General features: G+C 57.3%; 7 protein-coding genes across 7 annotated transcripts; 5 read left to right on the top strand and 2 right to left on the bottom strand.

The window, feature by feature from the left end:
• The first annotated feature begins 1 nt into the window (after position 1).
• Positions 2-1,250, top strand: BDY17DRAFT_296195 (uncharacterized protein). The gene has a single exon (XM_033733421.1). The coding sequence runs from the start codon at positions 139-141 to the stop codon at positions 751-753; it is 615 nt and encodes a 204-aa protein (XP_033591292.1). The 5' UTR covers positions 2-138; the 3' UTR covers positions 754-1,250.
• A 176-nt stretch (positions 1,251-1,426) lies between these two features.
• Positions 1,427-2,887, top strand: BDY17DRAFT_309893 (uncharacterized protein; the record flags this gene model as incomplete). The annotated part of the gene is made up of 1 exon (XM_033735378.1): positions 1,427-2,887. The coding sequence occupies one exon, from the start codon at positions 1,427-1,429 to the stop codon at positions 2,885-2,887; it is 1,461 nt and encodes a 486-aa protein (XP_033591291.1).
• A 31-nt stretch (positions 2,888-2,918) lies between these two features.
• Positions 2,919-3,767, bottom strand: BDY17DRAFT_249269 (enoyl-CoA hydratase/isomerase; the record flags this gene model as incomplete). Its single annotated transcript, XM_033730962.1, has 1 exon — positions 2,919-3,767. One exon carries the CDS (start codon positions 3,765-3,767, stop codon positions 2,919-2,921), a length of 849 nt encoding a protein of 282 aa, XP_033591290.1.
• A 488-nt stretch (positions 3,768-4,255) lies between these two features.
• Positions 4,256-8,837, top strand: BDY17DRAFT_296193 (multidrug resistance protein 1, 2, 3). Its single transcript, XM_033733420.1, has one exon. The coding sequence runs from the start codon at positions 4,474-4,476 to the stop codon at positions 8,563-8,565; it is 4,092 nt and encodes a 1,363-aa protein (XP_033591289.1). The 5' UTR covers positions 4,256-4,473; the 3' UTR covers positions 8,566-8,837.
• Positions 8,838-8,894: 57 nt separating this feature from the next.
• Positions 8,895-10,390, top strand: BDY17DRAFT_296190 (SUR1-like protein). The gene is made up of 2 exons (XM_033733419.1): positions 8,895-9,931; positions 9,984-10,390. Exons 1-2 carry the CDS (start codon positions 9,113-9,115, stop codon positions 10,191-10,193), a joined length of 1,029 nt encoding a protein of 342 aa, XP_033591288.1. The 5' UTR covers positions 8,895-9,112; the 3' UTR covers positions 10,194-10,390.
• Positions 10,391-10,631: 241 nt separating this feature from the next.
• Positions 10,632-10,912, top strand: BDY17DRAFT_248358 (ribosomal L39 protein-domain-containing protein; the record flags this gene model as incomplete). Its single annotated transcript, XM_033730903.1, has 2 exons — positions 10,632-10,774; positions 10,864-10,912. 2 exons carry the CDS (start codon positions 10,632-10,634, stop codon positions 10,910-10,912), a joined length of 192 nt encoding a protein of 63 aa, XP_033591287.1.
• A 350-nt stretch (positions 10,913-11,262) lies between these two features.
• On the bottom strand, positions 11,263-12,644 carry BDY17DRAFT_279414 (carbon-nitrogen hydrolase; the record flags this gene model as incomplete). The annotated part of the gene is made up of 2 exons (XM_033732028.1): positions 11,530-12,644; positions 11,263-11,466 (listed from the first exon to the last, which is right to left on the bottom strand). Exons 1-2 carry the CDS (start codon positions 12,295-12,297, stop codon positions 11,263-11,265), a joined length of 972 nt encoding a protein of 323 aa, XP_033591286.1. The 5' UTR covers positions 12,298-12,644.
• Between the last annotated feature and the right edge of the window lie 1,092 nt (positions 12,645-13,736).

Raw genomic sequence — 13,736 nt, 5'->3', positions numbered from 1 at the left:
ATTAAGGTTGCCGACCCTGCGCCAATTGTTCGGGGAAGTGTTGCCGAATTTCCCAATTCAAGATACACCTGTCTTCTATCCATCTCCCACTCCTGCATCAACACCATCTAGTCCGAACAACAACACGTAACCGCAACCATGGATAGCGTCGAAGTCTTCCACCAACTCCCCCTCACCATCGACCCCTCCACCAAAGCCCTCGCCTCCACCGATCCCTCCCTCGCCGCCGAAATCGAAGAAGTCAACAAACTCCACCGCGCCCTCCTCTCCCTCGACACCCCCAACCAAGTGCCCCCGCCCCCCGCACCCGTCAACCCCAAGCGCTCCGTCCAAATCGGCAAAATGCGCGAAACGGGCAACGCATCCTACAAGAAGGGCGCCTACGCCGACGCAATCAAAATGTACGACCTGGCCATCCGCATGGCCTCTGAGCGGCCGACGTGGGAAGCGGCCGGACTAGTGCGCGAGGAACTAGGAGCACTCTATAACAATCGTGCGCAGGCGAATATGGGGCTGCAGGCGTGGGCGGATGGAGCGGTGGATGCGGAGACGAGCGTGGAGATGAAGCGCTTGGGAAATGTGAAGGCTTGGTGGAGGCGGGGGCAGTGTTTGAAGGAGATGGGGCGGTTGGAGGAGGCGGTTGACTGGGTTGATACGGGGTTGGAGTGGGAGAGGGCGGGGCCGGAGAAGAATGGGCTTGGGGAGTTGGAGGCTTTGGCGAGGGAGTTGAGGAAGGCGCTTGGGAGGGATTGAGCATAGGCCGAGGGTTGCGAAGAAAAGGAGATACGCTGAGGGGTATTTGGTCGCGACGACATGCAACTGCACGGCGGCATTCGATCAATCCTTGAACTTGGTCGGGACAGGGTGTCTTGCAGGTACCAGCTGGGGTTTGATCAAGGACGTGGAGCTCCTACGCCTTCATCTTTCACGCCATCCTCGATGTCATCCTGGCCATGCTGGTCATCCTATCTGTCAAAGAGAGAAAAGACAGGAGGGGGCGATTTTCGATGGCAAGGCGGGTCTTAGCGAGCAGACTACGAGGTGGACGAAGATGTTGGATGTTACGATGGAGAGTGAGGACTACTCTATTGGTTGGTCGTAGATTTCTCGGCGAGAGCGAGAGCGAGAGCGAGTGCAGCTGCATTAGTGCTGGGCGCGACAGGCAGGGCTGAGACTCCCCGCCTCTGACTCCCCTCATCGCGCGCAGGCAGATAGGACCTTCAAGTACTTCAACGTGCCTTCTTTATTGTCAGAAAAACACTTCGGAGATACCCAAGATTGACCTGACCTGCTACCATGGCTTTTCTGCCGACCTCGACTGACTGCAAGCACGCAAGGCTCCGGTACCACCCCCGGTAAGCGCCAAGTCAGACAGCATCCACCACGCCCAGGGTACATCTGCTATAGCCTACGCCCGTCGGTAGACATGCAGCCCGAGGCCAACAACGAATTTACTTTTGTCCACTACACGAACAAGCCACGCTCTACGAAGAAACCAGCAGAGCGCGCCGAGAAGACCACCCGCCACCGACCCTGGGCCAGATGGCTTCTCACGACAGACCTGGAGCGCCCCAAGAGCATCCCTCGCCTCGATTTCGCGCCCGTCCGACGCATGCAGCAGCTGAGCAATTTCATCGAGGAGGACTTTCCCACCGCCACCGCCAGAAGCGCATCCGCCACTGAAGGTGCATTCCTCACCCTCGCGCCGGAAATGGACACCAACTTTGTCGCCATCGGCTCTGCTCTGGATGCTTTTTATTTCGCCCGCTCGGCCGTGAAACAACAGGACGAAAGAATGCTGCGACAAGCCCACAAGTCGTACGGCACGGCGCTGGCCGCTCTCTCCCGGACCGTGGCGAATCCCCATCAGGCCGGCGTGCCTCCCCGCGTGCTGCTCTTCAGCGTAATCATCATCAACCTCTTCGAACGCTCCATGGGACTCCCCGATCGATGGGGATCATGGATGGCTCATCACCGAGGCATCCGAGCCTTAGTCTCGAATGGGAGAAAGGTGCTGTACCTGAATCGACCAGGCGATAGGCAACTGTTCTGCTACTTGCAATTCGTGTCGCTTGTCATTGGAGTCGCGCTGAGGAAACCGGCGCCGTATGCGTGGCTCACGTCGGCGGAGTACGTGGAGTACTGCGATGATTGCCCGCCGATGATGACGCTGTTGCTTCTGACGAAGGGCATTCCGTCGCTGCTTGGACGAGTGGATGCTTTCTTTGCGAATGCCGCGACGAATCTGTCGGAGTTGCGGAGTATTCATGATAGTATTCAGAGCCTTGTGCAATGCTTACAGGACTGGTACGACATGGTGTCCGTATTCAAGGGACAACAGCCGAGGATCAGTGCACGAGACTTTTCAGGAGAGACGAATGCCTGGTTCCGCACGCTCGACTCGAGTGGTCTCTTTGGCCCTTGCTACAGCTTCGATCGCGACATGACGGTGGAAGAGTACACGACGTATACCCTGGCATGCTTGACATTGGCCTGCACGACGCTGAGACTGGTCCACTTTCGGCCTGCATTTGACTTCTCGTCCAGCACCCGACCTACTGCGCGGAAAGATGACGCGGTGCGAATGGCGTACGCCCATGCCAGCAACCTCTGCCGCAGCGTGCATACATACTGCGACTCGACATCGATCGCGCAGTTCTCTTTCGCCGAGTCGCTGGTTGCATTGGCGGGTAACTTCTTCACGGAGACACAGGCGGTAGAAGAAGCGGAGTGGTGTGGGATGGCACAGAGTGCTATGCAACGCCAGCAAAAGGGCTTTCCGCCAGCGCAACCTCCGGGGATGTCAGGGCTTGAGGGACTTGTGGAAGGCCTGGCCAGCGTGGGCCGGTTTCGCGACAAGGCTCTCGGACTGTGCATTGACACGTGATGCCTTGATCAGACAAGTCTATGCAGAGATATCACAGCCTGGGACCGCCCCATCTCGGCTTCCGCTTCTCATTGAACGCTCGCAATCCCTCTTGCATGTTCTCGCCTTTCTGCAGTTCCTTCCACTCCCGGCCATTGCTGATATTGGTCGCCTCCACCACATCCGCAGTCGTCCAGCCCTCTCGAAGCATAGCACGCGTACAAATGATCGAGTCTGGACTGATGTCCGCAATCTCCTTTGCCCACGCCACTGCTTCCTCAAGCAACCGATCCGGCGGCACAACCTTGTTTACCAAGCCCCATTCGAACGCCGTCTGCGCGGAGATGATCTTGCCCGTCAACGCAAACTCATTCGCCCGCTGCAACCCCACAGTGCGAATCAACCTAGGCAACGCACCCGAATACGGCGCAAGCCCCCGCTTCACCTCGACAAGCCCAAACGTCGCCGTCTCCGACGCAAGCACAATATCGCAATTAATCACATTCTCGCACCCGCCGCCAAGCGCCATGCCATTCACCGCCGCGACGACAGGCTTCTTGCCCCGGCGATTGCTCATCGCTTCCGCGCCCGCTACATTCCCCGGGCCTGCGCCGGCCGGGTCGCGACCTTGGGCACGCGCCTCGGCCACTTTGGCGTTCCATTCTTTTAGGTCGGCGCCGGTGGAGAAGGACCGTTTGCCTGCGCCTGTCAGGATGGCGACGGTGAGGCTGGGCTCGGCGTCGAACCAGCGGTAGACGGCGGTCATTTCTAGGATTGCGGCGGCGTTGGTGCAGTTGAGGTCTTTTTCGCGCGACATGGTGATTTGGAGGACGCGCGGGGCGGGGTAGGCGAGTTTGAGGAAGGAGGTGGGTGGGGGTTGGTTGGTGAGGGGGAGGGCCATGATGGAGATGGAATAGGTGTCCAGAGGCTTGGTCTAGATGGATCCTGATTGGGGTGTACTGTGCTCGTCCTGGAAGCCTCCCGATGTAGTGCACTTCCTCTGGGTTGGAGGGATAGATGATGCTGATGCGATACCGAGTCCGAGGGATCGATCCCGGTCGAGTCTGCTCAATCCAGCTCAAGAGACTTGGCGCGAGGCAGTCGGGTTTGGGTAGATGGCTCGGTAGTAGACACTCATCATCAATCGTGGCAATGTCGTTCGATGCTCTGTCCAACACCCGACATCTCCACGAATGACGAGCGGTGTCCCCGCGGATTGAAGCCGAATTGAGAAATGATGACTCCGGCCACGCGACGTCCCAGAAGGGTAGGGAAGGCCCACCGCAGCGTCGGGTGTTGCTCCAATCGCCGGCCGCTCGGATGTCAGGCCAGCCGACCTCACGTTGTGCACTCGCATGCGTTGCCGTTTATGTTTTGTTCCGTCCCGGCGTGCATGTCATCCGTTTCCATATACGTACGGCTGCCTGTCGCCGCTCCGCCAGACACGGAACCGGACCTCTTTCGCCGTTTCTCTTTCCTTTCCCTACTTATATTGCAGCGTTGCCGCTTTGCTTTTGGAGGTGTAGTGGAGGACTAACAACATCTCGGGCTCACCCTACGACTGCCCTACTCTCGCTTTGCCCGTCACTCCTACCACACTCGACGTCATGTCCGACCTCTCGGAGAAAATGCACTTCTCGGGCAGCTCGAGCGATGGCGTCTCCCACGAAGGCGCGCTGGCCGAGGACGGCGAAAAGACGATGATGGGCCAGACACCCTTCCCCCTCGAACAACCACAAAAGCAGCCCATCCCACTCCACCGATTAGACTCTCGCCTGCCCACTTCCAATTCCAAGACCGAGGAGGATGAGCAGCAGAAGCAGGCCGACGACTCAGAACAAAAGGACCCCTTTGCACATCTGCCGTTCCATGAAGCGGATATATTGAAGAGACAAGTCGACATACCACCTGTCAAGGTGACATACTTCATGCTCTACCGCTACGCCACCCGCAACGACATCATCATCATGGTCGTTTCCTCCATCTGTGCCATTGCCGGCGGAGCTGCCATGCCTCTCATGACAATCATCTTTGGCTCCCTCACTGGCAAGTTCACGGGTTTCGAACAGGGCACTACCAGTCCCAGCCAATTCCAAGGCACCGTCGACCACTTGGTGCTCTATTTTGTCTACCTGGCGATCGGCATGTTCTGCACCATCTACGTCTCCACCGTCGGCTTCATCTACACCGGCGAACACATTGCAGGCAAGATTCGGCAGGCATATTTGGCCGCCATTCTACGCCAAAACATTGCCTACTTCGACAAACTCGGCGCGGGGGAGATCACCACGCGCATCACCGCCGACACGAATCTGGTGCAGGACGGCATGTCGCAGAAAGTGGCGCTCTGCATGACTGCCGTCGCCACCTTCGTGACCGCCTACGTCATTGCCTACATCAAGTACTGGAAGCTCGCCCTCATCGACACCTCCGCCATCGTCGCCATCGTTCTGACCATGGGAAGTCTGGGCCGCTTCATCACAAAGTACAGCAAAAAGTCACTCGCTTCCTACGCCGAGGGAGGCACCGTGGCGGAGGAAGTCATCAGCTCCATCCGCAACGCCACGGCGTTTGGAACCCAGGAGAAGCTTGCGGCCCAGTATGACGCCCATCTCATCGAGGCGGAAAAGTGGGCGTTCAAGATGAAGGCCATCCTCGGCTCCATGATTGGCTTTCTCATGTTCTACGTCTACCTCACTTACTCTCTCACCTTCTGGCTGGGGAGCCGATACCTGGTGAAGGGCGAGGTGACTGTTTCGGACATCATCACCATCCTGCTGTCCATCATGATTGGCGCCTTTTCCCTCGGCAATGTCGCACCGCACATCCAGGCCTTCACCACCGCCACCGCGGCCGCCTCCAAGATCTTTGCCACCATCGACCGCAAGTCGCCGCTAGATCCCGATGCCGTCGATGGCTTGAAATTGGAGCAGCTCGAAGGCACCGTCGAGCTTCGCAACATTCGACACATCTATCCTTCCCGCCCGGAAGTGGTCGTTATGGAGGACGTGAACCTGGTCGTGCCGGCGGGAAAGACTACGGCTCTTGTTGGAGCTTCTGGCTCAGGCAAGAGCACTATTGTGGGCCTCGTTGAGCGCTTCTACGACCCCGTCGGCGGCCAAGTTCTCCTCGATGGACACGATGTGCAAGAGTTGAATCTCCGCTGGCTTCGACAGCAAGTTAGTCTGGTGTCGCAGGAGCCGACATTGTTTGCGACAACGGTCTTTGAAAACATCCTCCACGGCCTGATTGGGACGGACTTTGAAGGACGAAGCCACGACGAGAACCGCGAGCTTGTTGAGCACGCAGCAAGAATGGCCAACGCGCACGACTTCATCACACAGCTGCCCGAAGGCTACGAGACGAACGTTGGTGAACGGGGTTTCTTGATGAGCGGTGGGCAGAAGCAGCGCATTGCCATTGCTAGAGCGATCGTCAGCGATCCTCGCATCCTTCTGCTGGATGAGGCCACTTCGGCGCTCGATACCAAGTCGGAAGGCGTGGTGCAGGCCGCGCTCGACAAGGCGGCTCAAGGACGGACGACGATCGTGATCGCTCACCGGCTCAGTACCATCAAACATGCCGACAACATTGTTGTCATGAGTCAAGGACAGATCGTTGAGCAAGGCAAGCACGACGCCCTTCTCGAGCAACGCGGCCCCTACTACAACCTTGTCGAGGCCCAGAGGATTGCTCAGGAGACCGAACGAGTACGAGAGGAAGCGGAGGACGCGGATGATTCGGACATCTCGTTCAAAGACAAAGAGGAGAGTGTGCTGTATGTGGCCAGAACCAAGTCGCGCGACAAGGCCATGCACTACGAAGATCCGGCAGATCTCGAGCTGGGCCGCACAAAGACGGGCAAGTCCGAGTCGAGCAAAGTCCTAGGCGACCGATCGTCGCAAGACGCGCAAAAGTACAATCTGTGGACGCTGATCCGGACGGTCGGCTCCTTCAACAAGAGTGAGTGGAAGATCATGCTCGTCGGCCTCTTGGCCGCCATCATCGCCGGCGCCGGAAATCCGGTGCAATCCGTCTTCTTCGCCAAATCCATCACCGCGCTCGGGCTCGACAGTGGCAACCCTAGACAGTTGCAATCACAGATTGACTTCTGGTCCTGGATGTACTTTATGCTTGCTTGCGTGCAGCTGTTGTCGCTCTGTGCCGTGGGGGTTTTGTTTGCGTATTGCTCGGAGAAGCTCATTCATCGGGCGCGCGACCGTTCGTTCCGCACGATGTTGAGGCAAGACATTTCCTTCTTCGACGACGACTCCAACACCGCGGGTGCGCTCACGTCTTTCTTGAGCACGGAAACCACCCATCTCGCGGGTATCTCGGGTGCGACACTGGGCACGCTTTTGCAAGTCCTCACCACGCTTGTCGTTGGATTCACCATCGCGCTGGCCATCGGCTGGAAGCTGGCTTTGGTCTGCATCGCGACCGTACCGATCGTGCTCTTTACCGGCTTCACGCGTTTCTGGATCCTCGCTCGCTTCCAAGAGCGCGCGAAGAAGGTTTACGAGAAGAGCGCGTCGTATGCATGCGAGGCGACGTCTGCCATCCGGACTGTGGCCAGTCTGACGCGAGAAGGTGACGTATGGCAGCATTACCACAAACAGATCACCGACCAAGAGGCCAAATCTCTTCGCCAAGTCGTGAGGACCTCGACCCTCTACGCCGCGAGCCAGAGTCTCATGTTCTGCTGCACTGCCCTGGGTTTCTGGTATGGCGCGACGCTGCTGGCCTCCCACGAGTACAGCGTGTTCCAGTTCTTCCTGTGTTTCAGCGCCGTCATCTTCGGCTCGCAGTCTGCCGGCACCATCTTCGCCTTTGCACCCGACATGGGCAAGGCGAAACACGCCGCCTCGTCCATGCGCACGCTGTTCGACCGCACGCCGGCCATTGACACTTGGTCGCGAGAAGGCGAGGACGTCCCGACGATGGAAGGCGCCATTGAGTTCCGCGACGTGCACTTCCGCTACCCGACTCGCCCCGAACAGCCTGTGCTTCGCGGTCTAGACCTCACCGTCAAGCCCGGCCAATATGTTGCTCTTGTCGGCGCCTCCGGCTGTGGCAAATCGACGACGATCGCCATGATGGAGCGCTTCTACGACCCACTTGTCGGAAGCGTGTACGTCGACGGCAAGGAAATCACGACCATGAACATCAACAGCTACCGCCGCCACCTCGCGCTCGTCTCGCAGGAACCCACCCTCTACCAGGGCACGATCAAGGAGAACATCCTCCTCGGCGCCGACACCAAGCCCGAAGACGTGCCGGACGAAGCGATTGTGCGCGCCTGCAAAGACGCCAACATCTACGACTTCATCCTCTCCCTCCCGGACGGCTTCAATACCGTTGTCGGAAGCAAAGGCAGCATGTTGTCCGGCGGGCAGAAGCAGCGTGTAGCCATTGCGCGCGCTCTCCTGCGCGACCCTAAGATTCTACTGCTCGACGAGGCCACCAGCGCGTTGGACAGCGAGTCGGAGAAGGTGGTGCAGGCTGCGCTCGACGCTGCGGCCAAGGGGCGCACGACGATTGCTGTGGCGCATCGCTTGTCGACTATCCAGAAGGCGGATGCGATTTATGTGTTTGAGCAAGGGCGGATTGTGGAGCGGGGCACGCATTCGGAGTTGATGCATAAGGGCGGCGTTTACTTTGAGTTGGTTAATTTGCAGAGTTTGGGCAAGACGGCGTGATTTGTTATATTATAGAGGTGCGGTCGGATGGGTGTTTCTTATTAGCGGATGGGCCGGCGATGATGTCGGGATGACTGCGATACGGCCGGCTCTTTCGACTCGCTGATTGTGATGATTAGATGTGTATAGACAAAAGATGCGAATGTGACTTGAGCACACCTCTCAACTACAGACTTCTACCCAAAACTCTCACGGCGTCATGGTCGAGATGAAGTGAAGAAGTTATGCACGTGGAGATGCACGTGGGATAAGATTAGAGTTCCGCCTCCGTTCGGGGACGGACAATTTATTTGGATGGGCTGCGCCTTCTTTTTATGTACCCTCCTCCATGTACCTCGTCTGACATCGCTCACCTCATCCCGGACAACCCGCTTCCTTATCACTCTTCATGTCAACCCATCGACTTCCCTCGACTCCAAACCCCCCCTGCGAATCATGGTCTATCGCAGCGAACAGCTCTACGTAAAGAGCTATTAAGACAACCCCTGATCGAACACCTTCCGTCCCTGCGAAATCGCAACAACACTACACAGCATCCTCCGCAACCATGCGCCGCCCAATCCTCATCTTCCTCCTCCTCCTCGCCGCCCTCGTCATCTTCCTCCTGCACACAGTCTGGACGCTCCTCAGCCTGCTCGTCGTCTCCGGCGCCGAAGACATGATCACCAAATCCGAACTGCCCGCCCCGGGCTCCAGCAGCAAACCAGGAGGTTCGCCCATGATCCCCAAAATCATCCACCAGACGTACAAAAACGCTAGCATCCCCGCCGTCTGGCAGGAAGCACAACAAAGCTGTCTCGCGCTGCACAAAGCGGAAGACGGCTGGGAATACAAGCTGTGGACGGACGCGCTGATGGCGGAGTTTATGTACAAAGAGTACCCGTGGTTCGTGGAGACGTTTGAGGGGTATACGTATCCGATTGAGCGCGCGGATGCGATTCGGTACTTTGTGCTTTCGCATTATGGTGGGATCTACATTGATTTGGACGATGGGTGTAATCGCTCTCTGGACCCGCTGCTCGTGTACCCCGCGTGGGTGCGCAAGACGATTCCGACGGGCATCAGTAATGATGCGATGGGCTCTGTGCCGCGACATCCGTTTTTCCGGCGGGTGGTTGATGAGTTGCAGAACTACGACCGGCATTGGGTGTTGTCGTACATTACGGTGATGGCGAGCACGGGACCGTTGTTCCTGAGCATAATTTGGAGGCACTACAGCTCCGAGGGGTGGAATCAGGGGGATGAAGCGGATGGAGGCCGAATACGAATCCTCTTCCCGCAAGAATACATGGGGAAGGAGTGGAGCTTCTTCACGCATCATTTGGGCAACAGCTGGCACGCGGCGGACGTGCAATTCATCTTCTGGGTGAGTTGCGTTCCGACTCTGCCCAATGACGCAGTACTAATGATTGGAGCAGATGGCGCGAAACTGGATCTTTGTCACCATCCTCGGCTTCTCCCTCGGAGGCGTCTTCATCTTTGCCATGTGGTGGCTGTACCGCCGGTTCTTCGTCGTGCGATCCGATGAGCCTCGCCGCAAACGCTCGCCGGGTCGATCGCGCTTCCCGTTTTGGAGGAGTATTAGTGCTCATAAGGATTACGAGCTCGTGGACAGGCATGAGGTGTGAAGTTCTCTGACGCGATTGTTGGCTTGACGGTATTGCATAGCGATTGGATGGCGGCCGTATACGAAGTGCTCGATCGGCTGGGCTGTTTGGATTGCGGATTCGCATGTACCTTTGGACAGGGCAGAATTTCCTGCTCCCTCATCTATCATCCACATCTCAATTCTCCCATAATCGTAATAATGGACGCAATACCGATGCTGTCCAGATAGACCGGAAGAGGATTGAGAGGACGGTGCTTACATAATCCTCGATCCGCGCACGGACCCACCCACCTCGAAAAATGCCAAGCGCACTTTCGAACTTTGCCCTCGCCGAATTTCTGTGGCTACGAACGTCAGATCACTTCAGACAAGACACCACCCACACCTGACACACACCGAGAAGCAACATCCGCCAAGATGCCTGTAAGAAGCCCGTACAGAATTCATCGCTGCTGTCATGATAGGAGGGAATGCTGACGGGGGATGGGGATCGGAACAGTCTCACAAAACCTTCCGCACGAAGCAGAAGCTCGCGAAAGCGCAGAAGCAGAACCGCCCGATTCCGCAGTGGATTCGTTTGAGGACGGGGAATACCATCAGGTATGTTTCTTGTCAATCCGGGACGCCTTCGGGGTGGGGGATGTGATGTGAGTAGGGATTGTGAAGCTGACGGGTTTGTGTGCCTACAGATACAACGCGAAGAGGAGACATTGGCGCAAGACTCGCATCGGCATCTAGATGTGTCGCTTTTTCACGATCTCGAGAAGGGGGGATGGGATGGTTGTGATGACGATGGGGGAGAGGAAGATGTGACACTTATACTTTGAGGATGCAGGAGAGTGGGGGGTGTGCATTGCTGGAGGACTCAAGGCTGCGAGAATGTCTCGGCGGCTGTGTCCTTTGCGGAGGAGAATCACTGTGTAGCTGCGAATAGCTGCACTTTGAATCACGACGTCTTCAGCGTGTCTGCAGCGGTCCCGCTTTCCATTACCTCTGGTGTCGAGGTCCCCAAGCGGAAGGACTTCTTCAAGAACTACGAATGCTGGCAGTCCTCTTTTTGGTGTCGATCATCTCTTCGTGACAGGCCTTCACCCCATCTTCAGCTCAAACTTCGGCATCTGCATCATGTCAGTGACCATGGACAAGACATCACGTGCAACCCAGAAACCCACCTGCGCCGTATCAACCACCAAAACCCCCTCCTCACCCTTGCCCAAAATCCTTTCGTACATCCTAATCGTGCCCCGATGAAACTTAATCACACAACTACTACCAGCATAACACGCCGGATTCTGCACCACCTCCTCTACCAGCCCCTCCCCAAGCACCACCCCGCTCGCTCGCCCGCTACTAACCTCGACCCCACACCGATTAGCAAAAACAACCACCACCTCCTCCTCGGCCTCGAAAAGCGGAAACATGCGCTCAATCCAGTACGCAATCGTCTGCATATCCGGCTGCTCGGGCTCGAGCTCCAAATCCGGGGGCAGCAGGCTCGTCAGCCAGGCCATGCTGAGGACGACGAGAGGCGCGCCGCCGCGCAGCATCGCCGTGGCGAATTCAAAGTCTGTCCACGGCGCGGTGAATTTGTAGGGGTTGATGTCCATGCAGATTCCGTGGCCTATGCGGCCTAGCGGGGCGGGGAGGTCGGCGCAGAAGAAGGGCTTCGCTGCTGCTGCTGTGCCGGGGGAAAGATGCAGGTTAGAGTCGTGTGTGATGCCGTCCGGGCCCTCCGAGGCCCACGTTTCGTCGGTGTAGTAGAGGAAGGATTTGCGGTAGTTGAGCAGTACTTCGCCCGTGGCGGACACGGTGACGGTGGAGTTGTAGTTCTTCGTATGCCCGTTTGGCGCGGTGTGGATTTCGGGATAGCCTACGGTGACGCAGCAGCCGAGTTTCTGCGCGGTGGCTATGGCCCATTGCGTTGTTGGACCGGACGTCGTGGCTTCCAGGTAGGGTGTTATGGAGGCCAGGTCGGGGAAGTTGTAGCCCGAGAATGCCAGTTCGGGGAGGATGAGGAGGTCGAGTTGGGCGGGTTTGAGGGGTTCGAGGAGGGCGTTGGCGCGGTCGATGTTGGATTGCACTGCGCCCAGGGTGGGGTTGAATTGGAGGCAGGCTATCTTCATTCTGTTGGTTGGTTACGATGTTGGTTGGGGTAATATTGGGTGTCGAGGCATAGGACGAGCACACGGCGATGTTGTGAACCGAGAGGCGCCCGACTCAGGTATGAGCTGTGCCAATATCGAGGTGGTTGATGGCCGTAGCGAAGTCCAGGATCTAGATGACAAGAAAGCTATCGCCTGGGTTTTGTCTCCAGGTGTAATGCAATGAGATCAAAGGGAGGAGGAGGTCGCCGGCCAAATTCGAGATGTGACGAGGAGCGACACCAGCAGATTCATCAAAAGCACCAGCGCGCAAACCCAGACTGCCTCCAGTTGTGCTGTCTACGTTGGATTTACTCGCATTGTTCTCGACGATACTTGGTGCAATATCACCCCACTCTTACTCCATGTCTAATTACCTATTGTGACACTCCGGGCCAGGAATAGCCTAATTGATTTCTCACGTCGCTTACGATCATCACCTTATCCCGACTTCACTACTGTATACTCGCCGGCAGCGCATTCCGGACGTCAACACTCTGCTCTAGACAATCATGGCCGATCTCTTATGTGCCAGAAGCGACGTTCGGTGCTCCTCGTCGGCACGATGCACCCTGGTCGATCCTCGGAAACCAACCGACCAAGGCCGCGCTGCTCTGCACCGCTCTACTATAGGTGCTAAACGCCACTATTGGCAGATGAAGGATCTGGAGGCCGCTTTGCTCTGTACTAAGCACACGACACACGATATGTAATGTGTTTGCTATTATCATTCACTGTGCTGCCTGCATTTCCGCGATGCTGCTTGCTCTCATGGCCACTTCTCACCGCCTTATGCTCGGCGCATTTGGAACATTTCTTCCCACGGCTGCCTGGCCCGGCAATGCAGCGGAGAGATTTTGCTATGCCGACACAAGAAACCATGGATCGCGCGCAAGTACCTGAGCTCTGACAGCGCTAGCCCGGCCCGCGGCACGTTACATTCACGCTGCACTCCCTGCAAAAGGCTTCCCTTATCGGCCCAATTGCCTACCCCACGTTCTACCCACCCGCCTTCTTTCCACCTTCTGCTCCAGTCCCAGCCGGGCCTGGCCTGGCTTCGATAGCGCTAAGGCAGGAACGTGCGCTGGACTAGCATGCAAATCACCTAGTTCTACGGCGAGGAAAAATACGACGGCGGGGTCGGCCATGGTCGTTCCTTGCCGGGTGACGTCGATACCCTCGAGGTAGGTGGGAAGCTACGAAGGTAGGCGGACGCATTGCCAGACATTTAAGACTTGGGCGAAGCAACTCTTGCCTTTTGTTCCTGCCAGCCTCGTCCTCTTGGCCCATTCATTGTATCTTCTCATCCTCGCGACCTCTCGCAAAATGGCCAAACTCTCCGCTTTGCTGCTCGCGTGCTCGACTCTAGCCTCTGCCCTCGTCACTGGCCGCGCAGTGAACTCCTACTCCGTCGCCGCCGA

The sequence above is a fragment of the Neohortaea acidophila genome (assembly GCF_010093505.1).
Source record: "Neohortaea acidophila strain CBS 113389 unplaced genomic scaffold BDY17scaffold_4, whole genome shotgun sequence".
NCBI lineage: Eukaryota > Fungi > Ascomycota > Dothideomycetes > Mycosphaerellales > Teratosphaeriaceae > Neohortaea > Neohortaea acidophila.
Note: the sequence above shows the minus strand (reverse complement) of the source record. Positions and strands in the feature narration are given on the sequence as shown.

Bases quoted from the DNA above. Each gene is read 5' to 3' on its own strand.
- BDY17DRAFT_296195 (XM_033733421.1), top strand. From the start codon at position 139: ATGGATAGCGTCGAAGTCTTCCACCAACTCCCCCTCACCATCGACCCC.
- BDY17DRAFT_296193 (XM_033733420.1), top strand. From the start codon at position 4,474: ATGTCCGACCTCTCGGAGAAAATGCACTTCTCGGGCAGCTCGAGCGAT.
- BDY17DRAFT_296190 (XM_033733419.1), top strand. From the start codon at position 9,113: ATGCGCCGCCCAATCCTCATCTTCCTCCTCCTCCTCGCCGCCCTCGTC. The intron at 9,932-9,983 runs GTGAGTTGCGTT...TGATTGGAGCAG, and splicing joins ACGTGCAATTCATCTTCTGG to ATGGCGCGAAACTGGATCTT.